We start from the raw sequence: 24,027 nt of genomic DNA, 5'->3' as shown, positions 1-24,027 counted from the left end.
AATTGTAGGAAATAATTCCAAAAGGCAACTGACTGTTTAGCTATACATAAAAGAAAACAAAAACACAATGTACATGCCGAGTTCAGCAGCTAATCAGCTGGAATCAGCTAAGGTGACGAGACAGCGAGCAGTCCCTAGCTGTCACTCAAGTGGCCACGCCCTTAATTATGCAGACCTAATATAACTAAATATAAACTAAACAGATGAGTTATAAAAAAATTTACCTCCCGCATTGTTGTCATGAAGTGTAATATAGCTATATGCACCAAAATCGTCTTCTGAACCTGGCTATAAACGCCTTTTTTCTTTTGTAAAATTGGGCATTTTAACATTGGGGTCAATAGAAATTTGCTTAATTGTGGATCCAGGACTAGCGGTTTTCCGATGAATTGCAGTGTCAGTTACTTCTGTATTAGTTTCACAAAGGAGAGCGAGATGTTTCCGCAAGGTTTAATTGAGTGTACGAAAATAAAGCATGTAACAATGTGTAAGAATATTGTCCTACAGACTGAACTGTTTTGGGGACAAAAATCTGACAAATGTCTTGTAATTCAACATCTGTACATCTCTGGGTGTATAAAAATACTAAAAGTAGAATCATTTATTCAGGCCTGTTTAATCGTTTCAAAATAATGCACACCCATAGTGTAGTAGTAATAATTTCTATTGATTTAAAGGGATAGTTCACCCAAAAATGTCCTTATCATTCTGTTCCATTCTGTTAAGCACAAAACAAAATAGTCTTGTGTCATCCATAATAAGAATAAAAATGCATTCTTCAGAATAACTTGTTTTGTGCTTAAAGGGGTGGTCCAGAGTGTATTTTTAAGGCTTGGTTATGTTTATAAAATGGAAAGCAATCTGTGTTCATGCTTCATTTGTAAAAAAGCATGCACTTTTTTCATATATCCTACTTTGATTATATGTAGCTACTCTGCTAACATGAAAACGACTGTCATATTTCCTTGTTCCTCTGAAAAGCCCACCCTCAAGAGGCTCTGATTGGTCAGCTAACATAATGAGTTGAGATTTGCAGATTGGTTTTGCACTGTGTAAACTCTGTAGAGTAGTGGTTTACATTACAGTTAACATTACAGCACCTCTGGCCATGCCTCTTTGCTGCGCGGGGTGTATGCACATGGTGAATGCACGTAACCTGAAGTGTTTGTAATCTTACTAACCCGGATGTATTTTTTGTTGTCCCAAACTTCGTTCACTGTAAGCTTTGCTAAGCTAACTCTGCAAAAGCCAATTTCTCCCGTTGCATTGAACTTTGAGCGTATTACATTCAGAGATGCTTTTTATGTTCACACTTCTACATTACACGTCAGCTAAAGTTTAAAATATGATATCGTAGTGGACCACCCCTTTAAAAGAAGAAATAAACTCAAAAAGGCTTGTATTGAGGATGAGAAAACGATGACAGAACTTTATTTTGTGGGTGAACTGTCCCTTTAATTGCTGATTATTCCTTAGTTATACTACAGATCTGTTGTATGTTCGATTCTGATTAGTTAATGTGCATTCTAAGATGAGCACTTGAGCTACTTCAAGTTAATTTCAGTAACAATAAGGCAGTAACAAACAACATGTAGGTTTGAGGAGCAGATCTGAATATTGTTGTAATGTGCAGATTACAATAAAATGTACAGTAATTTCTGAAAGATCATGTGACACACAAGACACATTTAATAACATACTCAAATAGATAGCTGTTACTTAAAATGTGCAACTTTCTTTTTGAAATGATACTGTTTTCTGTATTTTGATTAAATAAATGCAGTTTTAGTATGCATAAGAGATTTAGGCATATGAGGAAATCCTACCAATCCCAAACATTTAAATAGCAGTGCTTTTTGTAATTATTTGTAAGCCATAATAATGTATTGTCAAATTACTCTAGTCTGAGGGCTTTATTATTATTTTTAATAATAGTAGTAGTGGTAAATTGATTGATTGGATTGAAGTTGTAAATACTTCAGTATGCTTTTAATTAGACTGATTGATTAAACTGATTGACAGCTTTATAAATAGGAGCAGGTCTACATGTGTTTTAGTCAGTGAGGAGTTTGAGGTATGAAGCAGTGCCTCAGAAGAGCAGAGACGCCACTGCATAATGAATGTGTTTACACCGCTTTAAAAGAAGGCTATAATTGGCAGACTTTTGAAAGATAGTCTTTTGATTTAAAATAAGTCAAAGCTTGACAGGCAACCTGAAAAGATCAGCTGTAAGAGGAAAAAACACAACTCTCTCTCTCTCTCACCAGGCTGTCATGCATATATTTTTTGTATGAATTTTTGTGCCTGGGTTTTATCAATGTACACAAGCAGTTCCATAGAAAATGTTTGAAATGTTTGAAATTCGGTTTCATGTGAGTTGTACAAGTTCACGCTTTTCAGTTGTATTATATACACCAACAAAGGTGTCTCTACACACACACACACAAAAGAAATATGGCAAACAATCAGGAATCAGGACTTTGCTGTGATACTGTTTTGTCGTGTTTTGGATTATATAAGACCCGTCCTTTCATTCAGCTGCCTCCTCTCTGGCTTCAGCATTTTAGAAAGTATACCGGATGTATAATAGAAAGCGAATATCTTTTTCTTTCGTTTATTGTGTCCGTGCAACAGCAGGCTCCTTTAGAAAAGGTCAGAAATGTCTCAAGCGCATCACAGGTGCACTGTGAAGATTGTATTGCGAGCCACTTAATTGAGCTGATGAATTTTAATAATGTTGTGATTCTGATGCCAGTCATTTAATGGCCACTCCAGTAGCTGATGCTCAGATATTGTCGCTGTACTTTGCATTATAAAAGAGCAAGCTCTGTAACCTTAAACTCTGTTAGTTTTTTTTATAAAACTTGACAATGAGACTATGGCCACAGCACAACACAGAGTGGCAATTTCAAGTTTTCAGGCTGAATCATTACATCAGCAGATTTCTTTGGACCCCGAAGAAAATTTATGCATTAGGCTTAACGTTTAACATCTGTTGTTACTTTTCACTATCATCTGTACTTAAAGCAAGTGTCATTCCAGACCTAATTTGCATCAGTGCATGTTTTCGCTGTTGGACAGAGGCTACTACTTTTCAGAAATGGAAAAAAAAGCAGCATTGTTTTCAGAATTAAACACAATTTTGTCAAAGTTGTTATTGCAGCTTTATGCATTGTCACTAAATTATTACAAATGTTTCCAAAAGTATATACAAGCGTTTCTGAATTTGTGTTCTGTCAGCCATTTCTGTGGATCAGCTTTATCCCTTTTAGCTGTTAATTACTTCAATAAAATGAGTAATCTTCACCCTAATATACTTACTTATTCCCAGGTCCGTTTATATTAAGGTTGATATTTAGCCCACCATGTTGGTATTTCGTAACATCTAGTTTATGAGGTGAAGTCTGGAGGTCCAGGACATACACACATACTGTACACTACGGACAGTTTAGCTTACCCAAGTCACCTACACCTATGTCTTGGAACTGTGGGAGAAACCAGAGCACCCGGAGGAAACCCATGCGAGCACTGGGAAAACATGCAAACACCACCCAGAAATGCCAACTGAACCAACAGGACTTTGAATCTGGGATCCTCTTGCTTTGAGGTGACAGTGCTACCCAATGCACCACTGTGTTGCTCCTTCAGTCTAATACAGTGGATCTCAAACTGTGTTACATGTACCACAAGTGGTACACAGGCTTCCTTCCAGTGATACGCGGAGGAATCGCTGAACAATTCAAGAAGAAAAAAAACACACTTTTGATTTTAATAGGCTAAACTTTTTATTTTATTTTCATTTGTCTAATGTTTGTTATGTATTCTATCATATGAGTTTATTTTCCTCCCCATACTTGTAACGGTTGTTGGGGTCATGTCTCGTAAATTTTTATCACAAAGTTGACAGGTATAGTTTAATCACTTGCTTGTCTGACACACCTACACTAACGAGCAGTAAGCAGATCTACAGTAGTTTCTAATTTAATATGTAAATCCAACTCATATATTTAAAATACAAGTTAACGTTTACATTTCAAAGATCTACAAATAAGTCATATATACATGCAACATATATTTCAAAATTTATCAAATATGTATATATATATTTATGAGGTCCAAAAAACATTTGCAGGTTTTGATGAACAGACGTGGGGCCCACTTGGGATTGCCCGTGTGGGGCCCACCTGGGCTGGGCTGGTCAGACTGTACAGAGAGAATTAATATTGCAACTAATTATTTATTTTTTAAATTTAAAACTAGAATAATAGTGTGACAGGTGTGTTAGTTTTTAATTTCCCTTTTTATCGGGATTTACAGGTGTGTGTGCTGTAATGAAGTTTTACTATTGCCACTTTAGCAATCTTCTAGATTAGATCTGGACATTATGACAAAATATATTACAGCACAGAACTTATTTAAGTTTTTGACAAGTTAGAACAATTAATCTGCATGCATAAATGAGAATCTAAAGTGAGGGATGTGCTTGGCTGTTAAAATGTTATCAAGCTCATGAAGCAATGAAAGTAAACCTAATACTGTGCTTTAATGACCGAAATAGAACTACAAAGCAATACAACAAACCCCACCCATTAAAGTTATAGTGGAGATATAGTGGAGGTTATAAGGGTGACGAAATAAGAAACTAAAATTGGCCCTCCTGGGATGGCCTGCGTGGGGCCCACCTGGGATGGCCCGTGTGGGGCCCACCTGGTCTTGCCCGCGTGGGGTTCATTTCGTTGTGGCGACCCCAGATTAACTAAGGGAATAAGCAAATGAAATGAATAAAATCTGATGCTGTGCTCAACTTAAACTGAATTGTGGCAGTCTTCTACTTCTCACCATGATTGATATCAGACTGTACAGAGAGAATTAATGTTGAAATTAATTCATTATTTTTTAAATTTAGAACTACAATAATAGTGTGACAGGTGTGTTTGTTTTTAATTTCTCTTTTTATCAGGATTTACAGGTGTGTGTGTGTGTGTGTGTGTGTGTGTGTGTGTGTGTGTGTGTGTGTGTGTGTGTGTGTGTGTGTGTGTGTGTGTGTGTGTGTGTGTGTGTGTGTGTGTTGTAATGAAGTTTTACTATTGTCACTTTAGCAATCATCTAGATTAGATCTGGACAGTATGACAAAATTTATCACAGCACAGAACTTATTTAATTTTTTGACAAGTTAGAACAATTAATCTGCATGCATAAATGAGAAACTAAAGTGAGGGATTTGCTTGGTTGTTAAAATGTTATCAAGCTCATGAAGCAATGAAAGAAAACCTTATACAGTGCTTTAATGACCGAAATAGAACTACAAAGCAATACAACAAACCCCACCCATTAAAGTTATAGTGGAGATATAGTGGAAGTTATAGGGGTGACAAAATGAGAAACTAAAATTCTAATCATCCTTTGACATAGAAGAGATGAAAGTACTATAAAAGAACAGCTTATATTTAAGGCAATCTGCCAACATGACAGGTTTTGTAATGTCCAGATCTATGATGTAATAGGGTGAATAAGCTCCGCCTCCACAGAAGAATAGTTCCTTCCTTAATTTACTGCATGTTTAACTTTGTTGAGTTGCAAAATTGTTAGCCAATGATAGCAGTGGGTGTTTACTTCTGAGTCTACAATGTGCCACACCTATTCAAACAGAGCTTCTGGTGAGGCAATCAAAAACAAGAAATTGTGATGTGTTTTGATGTAAAAATCTTGAATACATTATAGGTGGAGCTTTAGAGAACAGTACAAAATTAAAGCTTAGGTAGTTCATTACCTCTTTAAACCATCCTAAAGTTTAGGGTGAGTGGCAGGATGAAGCATTGTAGTTTTAGTGAATTTATGGTTCATGGTAAGGGCTTATAGAGTGATCTCCAGCTTTAAGGTGAACTCCACCTCAATGTTTTGTCGGAAACTACTGAGATTATTTAGATTTGGGTTTATTCAACTTCAGCGTAAATGTATTCTCAGACTTGATTAGGAGGTGGTCATTGGTGTCTGTTTTGTGTGAGCAGGGGACACTTTACCTGATTGCTGTTTGACTCAAAAAATGACCGGTCAGTGTGTGTACATTCAGTCCAACACTGGTCATCAACTGTGTCCCACTCTCTGTCAACTTTATGGCTGAAAAGCTTGTTTGCTGAAAGCTTTCTGTTACGTCAGAGATGCAGGTAGTCATTACAAATGAGCCACTGGATCCGAGACATTACCGGTTTCATTCTTGTTAAAGTCAGAGCAGGACAAAAAGCTGGATTATTTTCACAGCCCTCTTTTCAGGAGCTTTATTTGAAGTCTCTTGAGACCAGGAGCAAGAGAAGTGTAACATTAAACAGTTCTGATTCATTAAAATGCTGATTCATTAAATCTCAACAATCATAAGCAACTTAATATGCTAATATTTAAAATGAGAAAAAGTACTTACTGTAGGTATTGCCATTGTTTGACATGGACAGACAGATGTTGTTGTTTATGTTGCTGAGATACTGAACAATATCACAAATTTCTGTTCAATGACTAGCGTAAGGGCTAAATCCTAATATGTTTACATGTAAGAAGCAAAGCAAATTCCCCTAAATTCCACTAAGAATTGTGATTATTTTTCTTATCGTTATCTACATTTCTCACTTCACAAAACAAATTGACTTAGAATTAATTTAGATTGATTTAGAAAGAAAAGTTGGGTTACTGAACGCTGTTATTATTTAGTTACCTATAGTGCAAAACACTTTTGTATGGTGTGCTTTTTTTGCGCCATGGAAAAATGTGATGGCAATGCCTCTTCAGCTGGGTTTGTGTGCTCTGTCTTCACATCACCTCATGACAACTCGCCATTTGTCAGTATGGAAGCAGAGGTGGCAGTGAGTTGTGTTTAACAAAGTTCAGCATTTCGGAGTGGAGGGGAAGTTTCAGATTGTCACAGATATCATTCATAGAGCTGTGTGAACTTGAACCCACAAGAGTTTTCCATTTGTGCACCTGACCACAGGAGCTTAGGATGTAGAAGCTGTGTGTGCAAATGTGCGGAGAAGGGTTTTTGCCAGTCACAGTTGACAACTGCAGTCAAATTTATGCGTATTTATTCTGTAAATCTATGATGACCGTTAACATTAAATGAAAACCAAGCGAGACACAAGGGAACTGCTTTGAAAGCATACAGTATTCCACAGATGGCATACTGTACTGCCACCCTTATGAGCACATCCAAACTGGCAATAACATGATTATAAGAGTTATGCTTACTATGATTCAGCTTAATCATATGAATAAGTATTGCATTAAGTTTGATCGAAATCAATTTAAAATCTCAGTATTATTGCACTAAAATAGTCCATGTAAACACACAGTGTTAAGTCCAAGAAATGTTTTACCAACATTTCCAAAATAAACTGCACAAATTGACACTTTATCCATAGGTCTGTGACTAATGGTGCAGGATGAGTTGTGCAACAGAGTTTTGTCTGGTTGTATAATATTTGCTATGCAAGGACTTGTGTTTTTAAATGTCTTGTTTTTTTGTATTTTGCTTTCCCTTGGTTAATGATTCTCCTCATTCTAGTTTAATTAACTTGCAAACTAAATGAACTCATGTAAATTTAATTAGTGAATGGATGTCTATCTGATAAAGTTTGCTCTTCAACCGGGTCCCCACAAGGATGTGTTCTTTCACCTTTGTTATACATCCTTTACACAAACATGTGTCAGAGCAGGTGGGAAAATAGAACGATTATCAAGTATGCAGATGACACTGTCATTGTCAGTCAACTCCATGATGATGAAACAGGTCATGGTCCAGTACTCACTGACTTTGTCAGATGGTGTGAGGAGTCATATCTTCAGTTAAACGTTTTAAAGACAAAAGATATGATCGTGGATTTTAGGAAGGCTGCTCACTCACAGGTGAGCACTTCCATTAAAAATCAGACTGTGGAAAGTGTGCAATCATATAAATACCTTGGCACAATTATTGACTCTAAACTTTCCTTTGATGAGAATTGTGCAGCAGTGTGTAAAAAGGGGCACCAGCGACTATTTTGCTTGAGAAAGTTAAATTATTTCCATATCGATAAACAGATGATGAATCTATTTTATCACGCCTTTCTTGAATCCGTTTTATCCTTTGCTCTGGTGTCATGGTTTGGAAATCTTTCTGTCAAGAATAAAAATTCACTAAATCAAATAGTTAAGTGGTCCAGTAAGCTGACCGGGGTGTCACTAGCCAATCTAGAAGCTGTGTACACTAGGCAGCTAAAGAGAATTACAAATTCAATTTTAAATGACACTGCTCATCCCCTACATTCAGAGTTTCAGCTCCTTCCCTCCGGTCGTAGGTTTCTGGTATTAAGCTGTAAAACGAAACGTTACAAAAATAGTTTTATACCAGCAGCCATTAGACATTTCAATAAGACTTAAGCAGAGATGTTTCAGTGACCTGTATATTTTAAATCATTTTAAATATTTACTTGGGGGAGGGGGGTGGACACTTAAAGTGATTATTTATTTATTCTTTATGTTTATGTTTTATGTCCTAATGCGCATTTGTTGTTGTTACTGTGTGAGTTGCTTTGTGTGGCACTGTTGTAAGATGAGGACTCTTGACTGCAAATCAAATCTACCTTCGGGTATAAATAAAGTAACCTAACCTAACCCTAACCTTAGTCTAATTTAACTTGACTGACACGGCAACTTACAGTATATGATAACTCACACTAACAGATTACACACCTTATTTTGAAATATGAAAGGGGTCAATTTCAATAATATACAGTTGAGTTTAGAATTATTACCCCCTGGATTATTACCCACCCTGTTTACTGTTTCCCTTAATTTCTGTTTAACAGAGAGCAGATTTTTTTCAACACATTTCTAAACATAATAGTTTTAATAACTTATTTCTTACAACTAATTTAATTTATCTTTGCCATGATGACAGTCAATAATATTTTATTAGATAATTTTCAAGACACTTCTATACAGCTTTAAGTGCCATTTAAAGGCTTAACTAGGTTAATTAGGTTAACTAGGCAGGTTAGGGTAATTAGGCAAGTTATTGTATAACAATGGTTTGTTCTGTAGACTGTAGATCGGAAACATAGCTTAAGGGGCTAATGATTTTGACCTTAAAATGTTTTTTAAAAAATTAAAAACTGCTTTTATTATAGCCGAAATAAACAAAGAAAGACTTTCTCCAGAACAAAAAATATTATCAGAGATACTGTGAATATTTCTTTGCTCTGTTAAACATCATTTGTAGCTAATAATTCTGACTTCAACTGTATTTATAAAAAATATTGTTCTGTGACATTTTTTACAGAAAGCAATTGGCATCAGAATTAGTATTGTCATGTTTGCACTACATGAATCCAACTTACCTTTTTTGGATTAAACAAGGAAGTAAAGAGTCATACATAAATCAGTATACTAGAGAATTGACAACAAAACATAATCATGTACATTAAGTATTTTTTTCAGCAGTTGAGATATCTTAAGAGCTTTGCGATTGCTCTGTAGTTAGGGAAATCATACTTTTTTTTTTTAATTCAATGAAAAAGAGTTAACAATTACATAAAATATGTGAATGTGTTACTTTCCAAATAAAATAAGAATTTGAGTTATTTTGTCCATTTCCAATAATTTAAAATTGCAATCTATAAATAAAATAATTGTATTGGTTATATTGGTTAAAAATAAATGGAGAATTGATTCTGGCTCCACTTTACAAAAACAGCAAGGGTGAAAAACTTTCCTTAAACTTACTAATAAAATAATTTCATGGATAATAGCGATGTGATATTTTAAAATTTGTTTCTTTTACTTTATTAGGAATTATATATTATATATCTGACCAAATTTTTGGCTTAGACATGAGTCTAAAGTACAGCATGTTTTTGCCTGCAGTTCCTACAGCGCCCCCACAGGGTGTGGAGGCTAAAGCAGTGAACTCAACCACCATTGAATTTTCCTGGAATCCACCGCCTCAACAGTTCATCAATGGCATTAATCAAGGTTACAAGGTAAACCCCTTTCTCCTCCTCTACTAATTCCCATAGCATCAAAATACAGAACTTATAATGTATTTTGTGTCCATGAATGTCTCTCAGCTGATGGCATGGCCTGAACGCTCTCCAGAGGAGGTTATCGTGGTGACCATTACCCCTGATTACCATGGTACACGACACCTCGGGTACATCAGTGGCCTGAGGAAGTTCAGCTGGTACTTGACGTCAGTGCTGTGCTTCACCACACCAGGGAACGGACCCCGCAGTGCCCCCAAACTAGTGCAGACTTTCGAGGACAGTAAGTTACAGTCATAAGGTTGGGTTTCTTTCTCTGACTGAATTTTATTATTTAATAAAAGGGCTGCTCAGAATATGATTGATTGGATTTACATACAATTAGCGCTAGTCATTTATCTGTCCTATGAATAAATGTGGAAAAACACAATGACCCCTATTCATGATGAAAGAGTATCAAAGCATCAAAATCAGACCTGGACATTATACAGCCGACGGGTCACATGCAGCCTGCTGGACTTCTTTGATCGGCCCAAGTGAAGTACAGTTGAGGTCAGAATTATTAGCCCCCCTTTGAATTTCCTTTCTTTTTTAAATATTTCCTAAATGATGTTTAACAGAGCAAGGACATTTTCACAGTATGCCTGATAAATTTTTTTCTTCTGGAGAAAGTCTTATTTGTTTTATTTTGGCTAGAATTAAAGCAGTTTTTAATTTTTTAAAAACCATGTTAAGGTCAAAATTATTCGCCCCTTTTAGCTATATATTTTTGATAGTCTACAGAACAAACCAGCGATATACAATAACTTGCCCAATTACCCTATCTTGCCTAGTTAACCTAATTAACCTAGTTAAGCCTTTAAATGTCACCTAAAGCTGTATAGAAGTGTCTTGAAAAATATCTAGTCAAATATTATTTAGTCATCATGGCAAAGATAAAATAAATCAGTTATTAAAACTATTATGTTTATAAATGTGTTGAAAAAAAATCTGCTCTCCGTTAAACAGAAATAGGGGAAAAATAAACATGGGGGCTGAAAACTCAGGGGGGCTAATAATTATGACTTTAACTATATTTATTTCATTTAAATTCAACCGTAAACAGGGCCTTACAATGCGCTGGTCTGATAGTGTGAGTCAACAAAAGGGGACTTTCACATATAACATAATTTGCACGCTCAGTTTCAATATTTCAAATGGAGACGTGCCTGTACAGCACGCAATTAGGAAGGGATGCACATGCAGTATGTCATGTTCACGTTTCCCAGGCGCCCAGAGTTGAAAAAATCTAAACATTCCAGATTGACGAGAGCAAATTACGAGTCAAGTGACAAGAACCAACCAGACAGCTTCTCACTTTGTAGGGAATTACACAGAAGTCAAGGTAGACTAATTACCTCAGATTAACGATTTAACAGATCTAACAAATGCAGATACAGATTCTCTCTCAGTGATGATCATTACATCACATATCCACCACACATTCAACTTGAATTCAGTGCACTTGTTCAGCCCAACAGAGGCTAGAATTCTCTCACTAAATATATGTATAAAAATATTTATAAAAAAATAAATGAATGGATGAATCCTGCCTGTTTGTTTAGTTTTATTTAAGTTTTTATTTGTTCTATGAATGCAAATGTTTTTTCTTCTAAATATTAAAAAGTCACATTTGGAACAAGAACCATTCAATGACACATTAAAAATGATTATAAAAGGATTACAGTGAAGCCACAAAATACTAATTAATTCTCAATTTTAATCTTTGCACTTACAGTCTTCCTATTATTCTTACTCTTAATCTTATTATATTCTTCAAATCATTAGTTCTCACTCATTTTTCAGGGTATAGTACTGTATGTGTTTAATCATTTTAACAATAAAATGAGCATAATCTTTATTTCTTGAACGCATATTAAGATGTATATGTCAGAATAACTATGTGGTTTAATTTTTTTTACAATATATCTGTTACACTGAATAATAAATTAACATTTTTACTTTTAACTTTTTTCACAGAAGTTATCTGAGATATTAAAGTACACTCTTTACTTGTATGTATAAAATTTGAAATATTAATAGCTGACTATTTTGTATTCATTGCATACTTAATTTTAATGTCTTTTTCTTTCAGTGTAACTTTTTGTATATTAAAATAATAATAACTCTCCATGATAAGCCATAGTTTGGCTTTTTTCCAGCTTTTTTCAGTTACGTTCTATAACGAAGTTCTTATTCCCAGTATAACACGTTACTCATATTTTCATGCTTTAATTAAACTTGCAGGGTCACTGAAAACAAATAGTTTGCACTTTTGGTCACTACTGTATATACTCATTAAAACCATTAAAAATAGACTTCTAAAATGCTGTGGAGTTTTCCACACAAATAAACACATTTATTTGCTGTTATTGCAAACCAGAGATGAAGCATGTTGCATGAACCTTTGTAATCCTCATTTTAATGGAGGCTTCGAGATAATTACGTTTTACAGAATAGTTCAGAACAAAATGTTTATTTTAATTAGTGAAAAAGCCAAACCACATTTAAAAAAGCGCTCCTCAGCTGGCAGGATATATTTGAATATATGTAGCTTACCTTCAGCTTTTGGCCTTTACAGCAGCTTCATGACACAGTGCTCTTGCTCTGGAAGACTGCTGGGGTAGTTTGGGTGTGATAAAATACCAAATTACAGCATGTCTTATAAAAGTCACATTAATTAAAGTACTACTCAGATTTAAGCACAAATACTGCTCCGTGGGTCAGGCCGATATAATTATATCAATGTCTTCAGGCATCTGTGACACTGCAAGTGAGAAATTAGTTATTTTAGAGGGAAATGTTACCAGGAAAAAAAAAATACATAAGAAAAAGAAATATTAAAAAACACACACACACAAATTTCCCAGAGATGGGTTGTGGCTGGAAGGGCATCCGCTGCGTAAAAACTTGCTGGATAAGTTGGCGTTCCGCTGTGGCGACCCCAGATTAATAAAGGGACTAAGCCGACAAGAAAATGAATGAATGAATGAATGAATGACACACACACACACAAAAAAACATGTTTATGTGTGTTTCAGATTTTAATATCACCAGGATTACTGTTGTGGTTTATTATAAAGTGACTAAATAACACATTAATGTATTTCATATTGTTCACAATTAGAGTTAGTCTGTAATCAGCCTACAATAGCAAGAATTTAAATCACTAAAATGTGTTTGTGTTTAGTTCCAGGGCCTGTCGGTCGCTTGAGCTTTACTGAGATTTTGGACACGTCTCTGAAAGTGAGCTGGGAGGAACCAGTGGATAAAAATGGCATCATTACTGGTGAGTGTTTTTGCCTTTTGATTGATATGATACTTTCAAAAAACAGGCTGATATCATATGTCTAATCCAGCTAAAACTCAGCATCATTGTAAACCTGAGAGAGTTTAATGTAGCATCTGCTAAAACTGGGTTTTGGGAATGATGAATTGTTCATTAGATTTGTCTTTGCTGTTAAATGAAATCTAATCTGCCCCCCTCTGTTTAAATGTAGCTGAACGTCGCATTAGACGGAGCAGGTGAGCCTGTAAAGGAGCTCCATTTTCATTTGGCAACTCTTGGGTGTTCGTATAGCTTTATTAATGGATACACTTCTATTTAACACTTCATTGAGTTTTTGCACAAAGGCAATTATGGCATCGTTGTTTGCGTTCAGTTGGCAGAAACAATTTTCGCTCCCTGTTGCACAGCTGTAAAGGATGCTTGTGTGTGGGTGTGTTTGTGTATGTGTGTGTTTTACTCTCTGCATGACCTATGCATTTTAGCATTTCAGGAGTGCTTTTTATCCATGTTGCGGTATCCTAGTCACCAGGAATTAAAAATAAAATGTAATTTTGTTTTTTTTAATTAACATTAACCGTGAACAAAAGAGCCACAGGCCTGAGATTTTAGATATTTTAGCATGACACAATAACATGAGTGTGATCTCACAAAACTTGTTCAAATATTAAAAGATATTCAATAAAACAGAGAGACTTTTTTTTCAATGTGAAAGTAATTTCAATATTTTATATGAATTAATTAAAAATAAGGGGGTCACATTGTATGAATATGAAAACAAAACGCACACAAAAATTTCAAGCTTCAGTGTAAGGTTTGTCGAGCTCTAAATCAGCATATTTGTGTGATTTCTAAAACATAATCAACATTGAAGACTAGAGTAATAAATAAATTCATCTTAGCCATCACAAATATAAATCAAGTTTTAAAATATATTCATTAGAAAATTAGCCCACAAAATGAAAATAAGAAAATAAATTACATTAATGAGATGGCATAGTGCCTGATTCACACAAGGCTTCAGCATCAACGCTTGAAAGAGGGCGTGTCTAAAGTTGGGGATGATGTGTTCTTCATAGCAGCGTCAGCCAGTTACTTAGCAATTGGATACTGTCTGAGCTGGTGTATTTGCATACAGTGATCTGATTGGCTGACGCTTTCGTTGACACTTGAAAAGTTGAGAAAGTCCCAACTTCTGCAGTGAGCAACGCCTCTTAAGCAATGCTGACGGATCCACAATGCAGTTTGGCAATGCCTGACGTCACCCATTTAAAGTGAACGGGAAGTGTTGACACTGACGCCCCGTGTGAATGGGCCATAACTGTAGTTAAAAAAGGTATAATATGTCCCAAAATGTCATATGATCTTTAAAATCCCCTTTCCTTTTCCTTTTTTTTCGAAAATATTTTAAGAAATAAGACTACTATTATTATAATTCTTGTTCCTAATAAAGTCTAAAAAAAACCTAAAAAGACATTATAGTTCATAATATTTGTCTTTTGATTTTCACCATGAAACATAACCAGGACAACACATTTTCCAACTGAAGTCTCAATAATGCAGAGAAAGAATTAGATGCTTACTAACGAGGCAGCGCTAGATTGATACTGGACATAGATTAAAGCCAAGTGAGCAGTGGAACGGCTCTGGATGTGGATTGAGAGTACGGAGACGAATGAGATCAGACATACATTAGCCTAAATAGCTCCTGTCTATATCAATGTACACAGCATTGTTGCTCTTTGAATGCTGCCTGTGCCTGTTCTCCAGCAGACTCTCCCAGCGCAAAGCTTGATTTATGAGCGCCTCAATGGAAAAGGACATTCAGCGATTGGAAACAGTGCTGACTCTGGGAGAAAATACTCCCAATAAACAGCAAATTACATAGGATCTCTGCTGGCTATTAGTCTCAGTTAGATGCGGGTTAGGGGGCAGGACCGGGGTCTAGACAACTCACTACAGCAGTTCCCTATTTCACCCACCTTGTTTGTTAAAAAGAGATTGTTTATTTCAAGTTCAAGACCTCTTGGAAAATTTCTCCCGCTTTGGCCAGTTGTCATCCGAATAGACGAGACAGCCAAATTGGTGCATCCTCATGGGTTTTGAGCCATAAGGTGTGTAAAACTCCAAAGACTTTTGGAGTTTCATTGAATGCGATGCTGTTTTGCAGGTTATCTGGTGTCATGGGAGGTTCAGGGGAACAACCAGTCGCGAGTGGCACGTAATTTGGCCAACACCACATTGGACTATAAGGTCACGGGTCTGACGTCTCTCACCACCTACACACTGGAAGTGGCCGCAATGACGGAGGCGGGAGTAGGAACTGTGACTTCATCCACTATTTCGTCTGGAGTGCCACCAGGTCTGTTAAGCCTAGGGAATTAAAAATATAGCATGCCTTGAGGCTTGAGTTTACATGCATTAGGGAATTACATGACGTGGTCTGTCAGTTACATTTCAAACTATAAAATAATACAGCCAGAGATGAAAAGTATTTTTGTTGTATCTCTGTCATCTTAAATTAGATTGTCAAATTTATGAAATAGGTTAAGACTGTCTACTAGCCAACAAAAAGTGCAAGTAAACAGTAAAAATGCTAAATTTTAAAGGTATTTTTTGCTATGTTTATTTATTTTTATATTAATTTTTATTTTAAAATTTTGTGCTTTAAATGTGCTTTTTTGTTTTACAAAGGTTACAATAATGCACCAAAATGAAAACTCTGGTATTTCTTTGCATTTTATTAAGTAATTTGAAGTATTTTTGTCATTTGAGGAAGTTTTTTTATTGTCACTTGATAACTCATATTATGCTGATAAAAAAAATACATGCAATGAAATAACCACATTTTATTGACAATTAAAGTGTATTCACACTGAAGATGAGGTGTCTTTTTACTAGTGTAGCCATGACAGCACATGATTGCTATTGCAAGCTACAAGAACAAGTAAACTACATAGAATTTCCTGTTATTTGCTCTGTTTTTGCATGAATAAATTTTCAAGTACAAAAGCTGAATATGCAAAGAACACAATATTGAGCTATTTTGAACTTTTTATTTTTATTTTCTTTTACTTTCATTTATCTTTTGCTCTTACTTAGTGCAGGCCATTGAATCAATAGGTTTCATAGCACAGTGCTTTCCATGTTCAGTGTGAAAGCTGCTTCAATCTGCTCAGTGAATTTTTTCTCTTTCCAGAAAAATTATTCGGAATTGAACCTAGTATAAATAAGTTTGTGAAAGTAAATAAGGTTTAGATATTAGGATGAAGAGTTCAGATGCAAAAACCTCTAAGTGCAATCTGAAATTTTCTTCTAAAATGAAACTTTTTCCGAGACTCCTATTTTTATGTTCAATGATTTAACATTAAAAGCAATGAAAACAACATATTACTTCACATAAAAGGGAAATCACTCAACATATACATTGTAGCCTGAGAAAAAAAAAAATTTTAGGAGAAAAATTCAGATGACACTAAGAGGTTTTTACATCTGAACTCTTCAAATGTTAATAAAAATGCACATTTTCACCGAAATGTAAGCTGTTAGCATTAGCACACCTAAAATGATCACAAAAATAAAATGAGTGTCCATAAAGATGCACTAGGTTTAAAGTAGGCATGTACTCAGAAAATAATAAGAACAGATTCAATTTAAAATGCATGTGAAATAGTAATAAATACCAGATTACACTGATTTATAATGGTCACAAAGTCAAAGGTTAAAAGTCAAAGGTTGTAAGACCCGGCTGACCTGTTTATAGCTCTTGCTCCCACTGGACTGATAAATCCAGCTAATAGTTTCTAACGGGAATATGCTGAACTATTAAAACAAACAAAAACAAATGTAAAAGAAACTCAATCCAGTCTTCTTTAGTGAGCCACTCTTCCTTAGTTCTGCATGAATTTCATCCACAAGTAATATAGAAATGAATGATGATCTTTTAAGCTGGCCTTTTCTGCTCAGAAACTGCAAAGTTGTTGCCCATGCGCTGCTATAAATCAAATGTGGCACGGAAGGAGAAATATTCATCTGTCCCGGCTTTAAGGCAGACTTTCTCTGGCTGAAAGCAGGCAAATGCTGAACTGGCTGAACGCCAAGCCAAAACCATAATGCCTGCTGATAAATTGCATATTGTGAGACATTAGGGAAACAGACGTCTACACGTCTCAGTGGGGATTTCGGGCAGATGCGAGACTATCGTCTGTTATTTGATTTAATTCCAGTGTAATTTCATCAAAGGTTTCTCACACCAAATGAGACTTTTTATCTCTACACTTCAAAAGCATCGCAAATCTCTTTTTTTTTTCCCTACTCGGTCCCTGGTGAATCACTGCATTATTAAAAATATTCCGGTCATGATTTAGAAATGTTGGATGTTATTGACTTTAGAAGGCATGCTTGTGGATGTTTTGTGTTTATTGATTGTTGGGATGTGCGGATGTTGTTTAGAAGTGACTTTTTAACTCTTGCTTTATTTACGGTTCAGGCTTTTGATTTGTTTTCTCTCCTTCAATGCAGAGCTTCCCGGGCCTCCCTCGAATCTGGTTATTTCCAAGATCAGTTCACGATCTGCTACGCTCAAGTTCCGCGCAGGGGATGATGGGAAGACGGCCATCTCCAAGTGGATCGTTGAAGGGCAGGTGAGTCATGTTGCAGTTCTTCTTCATCCGATCATTATCCGCCTACCATTCACTGGCCTGAAGCTCTACATCTTCACAGACTTCACCAGCAAATATAAACACTTCTCGTTACAATGAAACGTCACTGCAGTGCTGAACAAAGAACATATTATGACTGTGTGTGCATAGGCTTTGTCTATTTATTCCAGATATGTGCATTTCAATTATTTTGGGTGATTAATAAATCAGGAGGATCCCATGTGGGAAAGTGAAGCAAAAAAATGTGGCACTATTATTTTTATTCATTGGTCAATGTGCACTAAACGCCTTACTGATTTGACCAAGTAGGACATGTTCCTGGATTAACTTCTATGTTGAACTTGCATCAACATTCCAGCCTGTCAATCAGAATTAAGGAATACGTGTACTGTTTATGTTAATGGTGCAATAGGTGATCTGCAAAAATGCTATCCACTAGCATGCTATCTTTGAAACACAGTCCCTCCCCTGCTGTCCAAAGCCACGCCTCATGAAACACAAAGCGCATACCTTAAAGATGACAGCAGACAAGCCACTAGTTCATGTTATTCACCAGTTAGAAAACTGTATTACATCTAGCACATTTTGAGTGGTGTAGCAAGCAAAACTTGTTATAATGTGCAATATTTCATGCATGCAAGGATCGCTGGTCTCTTCTTGTCCTGCTTGTTTCTGCTTGTCCTACAGCAACTACAGTATGATTAGTGGTTGGCTAGCGGGGTGCAGAAATTACACTTATTACTAAACCATACTTGCATACTATTTCAGATCAAATATTCAAAGTACCATGGTAGGTTGTCATTGTTCAAAGATTAACCCATGTGAATATAAAACCAACTTCCTCTCAGTAAAGCAGGCTAGGTGGACTAGCGCTTTTTTACTTATGTTTTGTTGTTAAACTAAATAAAAATCTTCATTATTGATGCTGTAAAATGTCCCCTATGAATATGAAAACAGTCACATCAACCTTTCACCGGAACACTTCTGTGCATATAACCCATTCATAACAACACAATCTACATCAGCTTTTACGTTACTAAAGTAGCTTAAAAACGTAACATTACCTGTCTAAAAGAAATACTTCAGCCATGGTGTCGTCCTTTCTTGAGCATGCTAAAATAACTCCAATATTGATTCAGGCTTTTAAAAGATTTTGATTCAGCATTTGTTTTTACTGCTGTCACTCCCTCTCTCTTTCTCTCATGTGCACATGAATGCCACACGCATATACGGTACACGCAAATGGTGGATCTGTGTGAAGAGGGGTGCGCAGATCTACAAATATGCATTTGTTGACAGACAGTTTTAGCTACTTATCAGAAATTTATGTTCTAGGATCAGCTGTTAATCCAGGATCACATCCTAATTGGCAAAATCATGACGTATGTGCACTTAACACTTCAGTACCTGTCAGACTATGCTGTGCTGCCTCAGTTGAAGCAAAATGGCTTAAATAAATTTAATTTAATAAATTTGTAAACTCTAGTTACAAGGACAATAGAGCAAAATTAGGTCAGTGTACAGTGCACAATACAATACAATTATTATTATATTATTATTTTTATTATTGTTGTGTCGAGTCTTACAAATGAAGGCAAATCATATTAAATTAAATGGTTATAAATCTTTTAGTCATATATACACCATTTACATACATTCAATGTACATCAAACAAGGTCATCAAACTTTGATCATGTTTAACAAAAAAATAAAGAAAATATTTAGAATTTAGGTTTGAGAGTGCGACGGTGGAGCAAAAATCTTATTTTTATTTGTCATTAATTTTAGCTGTTGCGTTGTGCCTTACTAAGATTAAATGATGAAAATAAATAAACAAATCTGCAGAGTTTTTGAGAAATCAAGGTGGAATAGTAAACCAAAAATATCTGCTTTATTTTTATTTGTCAGTCGGTGTACACACACACAAACACACACACCAACAAAATCTGTTTTGGCTGTGGCTTCATGTCTCACACAACTGAAACAAATAAGCTATTAAACTGAACTAAACTAATCAAAATTGAACTGACACTGTTTCAATTCACAAAATCTTCTATGTGAAGCTGCTTTGACACAATACGTTGTAAAACTGCTATAGAAATAAAGATAAATAAAATTTAATTATAATCCAGAGTGACTTACAAATAATGATAATAGAAGCACTTTAAATCGCCAGAAAAGCAAGTGACAAATATGGGTTTGTTAAGCTGTGTGCACTTTTTAAAATATGAACAAAAGGAAAGATAAAGAACAAACTGATAAATAAAGGAGTACTATTGTTGGAGGATTAAATTAAAAATTGTTTAATCCTTGACTAAAACCTATTTGATTTTCTTTCTCCTGTTGAGCACAAAGGAAGATAAACTAAAGAATGTTGGGCGAGAAAAACACCCATAGACTTTCATAGTAATTTCTGTTCCTACTATGGATGTCAGTGACTGCTTTTTTCCTCCCAACACCCTTCAGAATATCACATTTTGTGTTTAACAGAAAAAAGAAATTGGTTTACAAGTTTACAACTGATTGAGCGTCAATTTAAGGATGAGGAAATACTCATTTATATTCAGTGTTGGGAAGGTTACTTTGGAAATGTAATAGATTACAGATTACAAATTACTCTATTTAAAATGTAACAAGTTACAGTAATTTTCGATTACTTTATAAAAGTAAAGTAACTAATTACATCTGATTACTTTTTGATTACTTTTAATTGCTAACGGATATTATCAACTAAATCATTTTCAAGCATAAATACCAAGTAGGTGTGAGCTTACAGTAGCTCTAATTACTGTTAGAATCTCAAAATCTTTCATCACTTTAATTAAGATTGTATTAATTTAATTGTAAAGTACAGCCACCACACAACCAGACCTTATCACAAAAAAGTGTTTACTGTTGTTACAAAACCAAGATGTTAGCTAGTTGTGCAGGTGATTTTTGTGGCATTTACAATAAAAAATACATCCAAGCTATTTTTGCAGTTTTCATTTTTAAATCGAAGCCATTTAAATACAAGTTAATAATATCTTAGTGACCAATAAAAAAATGTAGTGGCCAATGAAACATGAGGCAGAACTGTTCATTTCCATTATTTACTGTAAATAATATGCTGTACCAAACAGGAATAAATTATAGCACATAACAGCAAAAACAAAAAAACATCAAATAAAACCAGGTGCTACACATTTAAAACACTATTGATCTGTGATCGGTAAATGAAGCTTGTGTGTGGATTACTGTGCTACTTCACTAATAAAATAGCTTTGCTACTGTGAAAAGCTATTTAATTTTTAAAGTAAATCGAATTCAATGACAGCAATTTTTGCAAAAGAATTGTCATTATCCCTTCAATAAAAGCACAACACCCTTACTACTGTACATCTGACTGACCCTGCTCTGCCTGTTCCTTAATCATTTCTTTCTCCTTCTCCTGTTATTGATATTGTGACATTAGTATTTTCATAAAAAAAAACTTATTCTTAAAGCCAAATTGCCTTAATATATGAACTTTTTGTACTTGTGCGTTTAGTGCACTGAAAAATGATATTATGTCCATTTTCTCTGTCATTTTATCATTGAGGTAAAGTTGGTTTTATATTTGCACATTCAGTCTTTCTCATTAATAATATAGTTTCAGAAAAGTATTCATTGTAAATGGTAAAATCATATTAGCAGCCAACAACCATCAAAGTACAGCATTGTTCACAGTTTGTGAAGTGTATGCAATTTCTGTATATTGTGTAGGTTTATGTATATATGTACAGTGTGTGCATGCATGTAAGGACTATTGTGTGTAGATATATGCATGCGTGTACATGTATGCTTTTATCTGAGTATATATTTGTTGTTTATTTTGCTTTATTTGTCTATAAAAAAATACATATTTGGTTTATTTTACAATGCTGGTTTGTTGTTTGTGAAGCACTTTGAGTTGCATGCATGTAGGGAAGTGCTACACAAATAAAATGTATTGTTATTATTCATATTATTAATGCTGTTTTTAAATCATACTTACATGAGATTTCAGTCCGAATATTCAAAGTACTATAGTAAACAATGTATGGAGCTGTCACTGAATGAATGTGTGAATAAAAAACCAACTTTACCTCAATCATTTAATCTAGTCTTTGACACTGCAAGGCAAGTTTATTTATACTGTAGCACATTTTATACACAATGCTAATTCAAAGTGCTTTACATAAAGAATGAAAAACTATCATAAAAATAATCACACAATAAAAACAAGGACATTTTATATTTCAAATTAATTGAGTCACTTAAGAACAGAACTGAAATTGATTATATAAAAAATACAGTGGGGCAAGATTGGACGTAGCACAGTGCTCATTGAGCAAATCCACAGCTAAACAATATGCTAATTGTGGCCGCTAATGTTAAGTTAACATTATGCCAAATCGTCACAAATGAAACAATTCATTGGAAACGGCTTAGGAGTCTTACGGGACAATGCACTTTGCAAGAAGCTAATGTAAACAAGCATACATTAACTACCTGATACAGGTAAAGTTGGTTTTGTATGGGGGTATCGGGGTTTAGTGAGCGACGTATCTAAGTAGGGGCGTGTGCGCGCGAGACGTACCTGAAGAGCGGTGGGGGCGAGTTGCGGGCGACGTAACTGAAGAGCTAGGAGGGATGCGGTGGAGAGGGGTGCGCAAGGACCGGGCGGGAGACGCGCTATTTCCGCGAGATTATCATTCATTTGCGGGCATGCGGGAGTCTCTATGCATTTGAGGGATTGTCCCGCAACTTCCGGGAGACTTGGGATGTCTGAAATAGGGAGTGTGTCACTGAACGAATGGTTGAATATAAAGCCAACTTTACCTCTATAACTACATGAGTAATTTTTACCACTAATACAGCAGATTCATGAACAGTTACACCGATAATCAGCATTTTTGTGGCAGCTAATTTATGAATAAGTCTGCATTAACTACATTGAAGAGAATCGCTTAATTTAAAGTGAATAAAATACTTACTGAAGTTTAAAATTAACACGCAGCCACACACTCGGCCTGACTTCTGTCTGTGTGTGTGTGTGTGTGTGTGTGTGTGTGTGTGTGTGTGTGTGTGTGTGTGTGTGTGTGTGTGTGTGTTTGTGAGATGAGCCGGCAGGCAGTGGGCCAAACCACTTTGTAGGGGGGAACTGTTTCTAAATGCATTTTAAATGATAAATGCGGATTTTTTATTTAGACAATTATTTTAGGTATACATACATATATTGTTCACAATAGAGAGTGCAGGGTTTTTATATTTTTTTTTTTGGTGGAGAGACAACCCTCGGATGGGAGAGGACATGTTCCCCCCGGGATTTACGCCCGTGGGTGCGCTGCAAATCAAAAGCATCTGAATAGCAGCGCTTTAATAAATAGCTTTGACAGAAGGCATCATGCATATCAAAAACAGGCATAGAAATAGATTAATATTATTCAACATATCGCAGAATTTTAAAGAAAATTTATAGATGTAACCCCATTTGTAATCTTTAACATTTTCACAAGTAACTGTAATTTAATTACACATTTTTCTCAGTAACTGTAACGAATTACTGTTACTTTTATTTTGTAATTAAATTACGTAACGCCGTTACATGTAACTAGTTACTCCCCAACACTGTTTATATTTTGGTGAACTATCCCTTTAAGTATTGACGAAACAGATTTTCTTAAAAATGGTCGAAGACGACTCCATAAACTTTATGGATTGCATTTAAAGACTCAAACTGTCATCCTGCAGTTGTTCCAATCTTTTAAAAAGAATTATCCCACATCCTCCATTCACTTCCGCTCAAACATTTCCATTTCAACCTGAATAACAGCTACAGGCTCCGGTTGCGATTTCTGGATGAAAGATTCAACCACTTGACTGACTCTTAATTTGTAATTGACACCAGCTCTCTGAACTTGATGCAAAAGAAAACGTCGTCTTTTCAATGAAATCCAGAGGTGACTGAAGCCGGACTCTCTTGAAATCTGTCAGAGACCCTGCAAACACTCCAGCTTATGAAATACTACAGCTC

The 24,027-nt window shown here is 35.3% G+C and overlaps 1 protein-coding gene and 1 long non-coding RNA gene across 9 annotated transcripts in view; one reads left to right on the top strand and one right to left on the bottom strand.

The window, feature by feature from the left end:
- sdk1a (sidekick cell adhesion molecule 1a) overlaps positions 1-24,027 on the top strand; it is a 534,279-nt gene that overhangs the window by 402,088 nt on the left and 108,164 nt on the right. For all 8 annotated transcript variants that reach the window (XR_012401153.1, XR_012401152.1, XR_012401155.1 and 5 more), the window contains 5 exons: positions 9,889-10,004; positions 10,092-10,287; positions 13,234-13,332; positions 15,500-15,691; positions 17,851-17,972. Coding sequence is in view for 4 of the 8 variants with exons in the window: in XM_073944925.1 (XP_073801026.1) it covers positions 9,889-10,004; positions 10,092-10,287; positions 13,234-13,332; positions 15,500-15,691; positions 17,851-17,972 (725 nt within the window). In the remaining 4 variants the exon portion in view is untranslated. The remainder of the gene's footprint in view (positions 1-9,888; positions 10,005-10,091; positions 10,288-13,233; positions 13,333-15,499; positions 15,692-17,850; positions 17,973-24,027) is intronic.
- On the bottom strand, positions 20,555-23,624 carry LOC141381259 (uncharacterized). The gene is made up of 3 exons (XR_012401165.1): positions 22,628-23,624; positions 22,092-22,590; positions 20,555-21,484 (listed from the first exon to the last, which is right to left on the bottom strand). It is a non-coding gene; the product is annotated as an uncharacterized lncRNA (long non-coding RNA).

The sequence above is a fragment of the Danio rerio genome, chromosome 3 (genome assembly GCF_049306965.1).
Source record: "Danio rerio strain Tuebingen ecotype United States chromosome 3, GRCz12tu, whole genome shotgun sequence".
In the NCBI taxonomy this organism is placed as follows: Eukaryota; Metazoa; Chordata; class Actinopteri; order Cypriniformes; family Danionidae; genus Danio; species Danio rerio.
The sequence above is the reverse complement of the archived record's forward strand: the minus strand, read 5'-3'. Positions and strand labels throughout refer to the sequence as shown.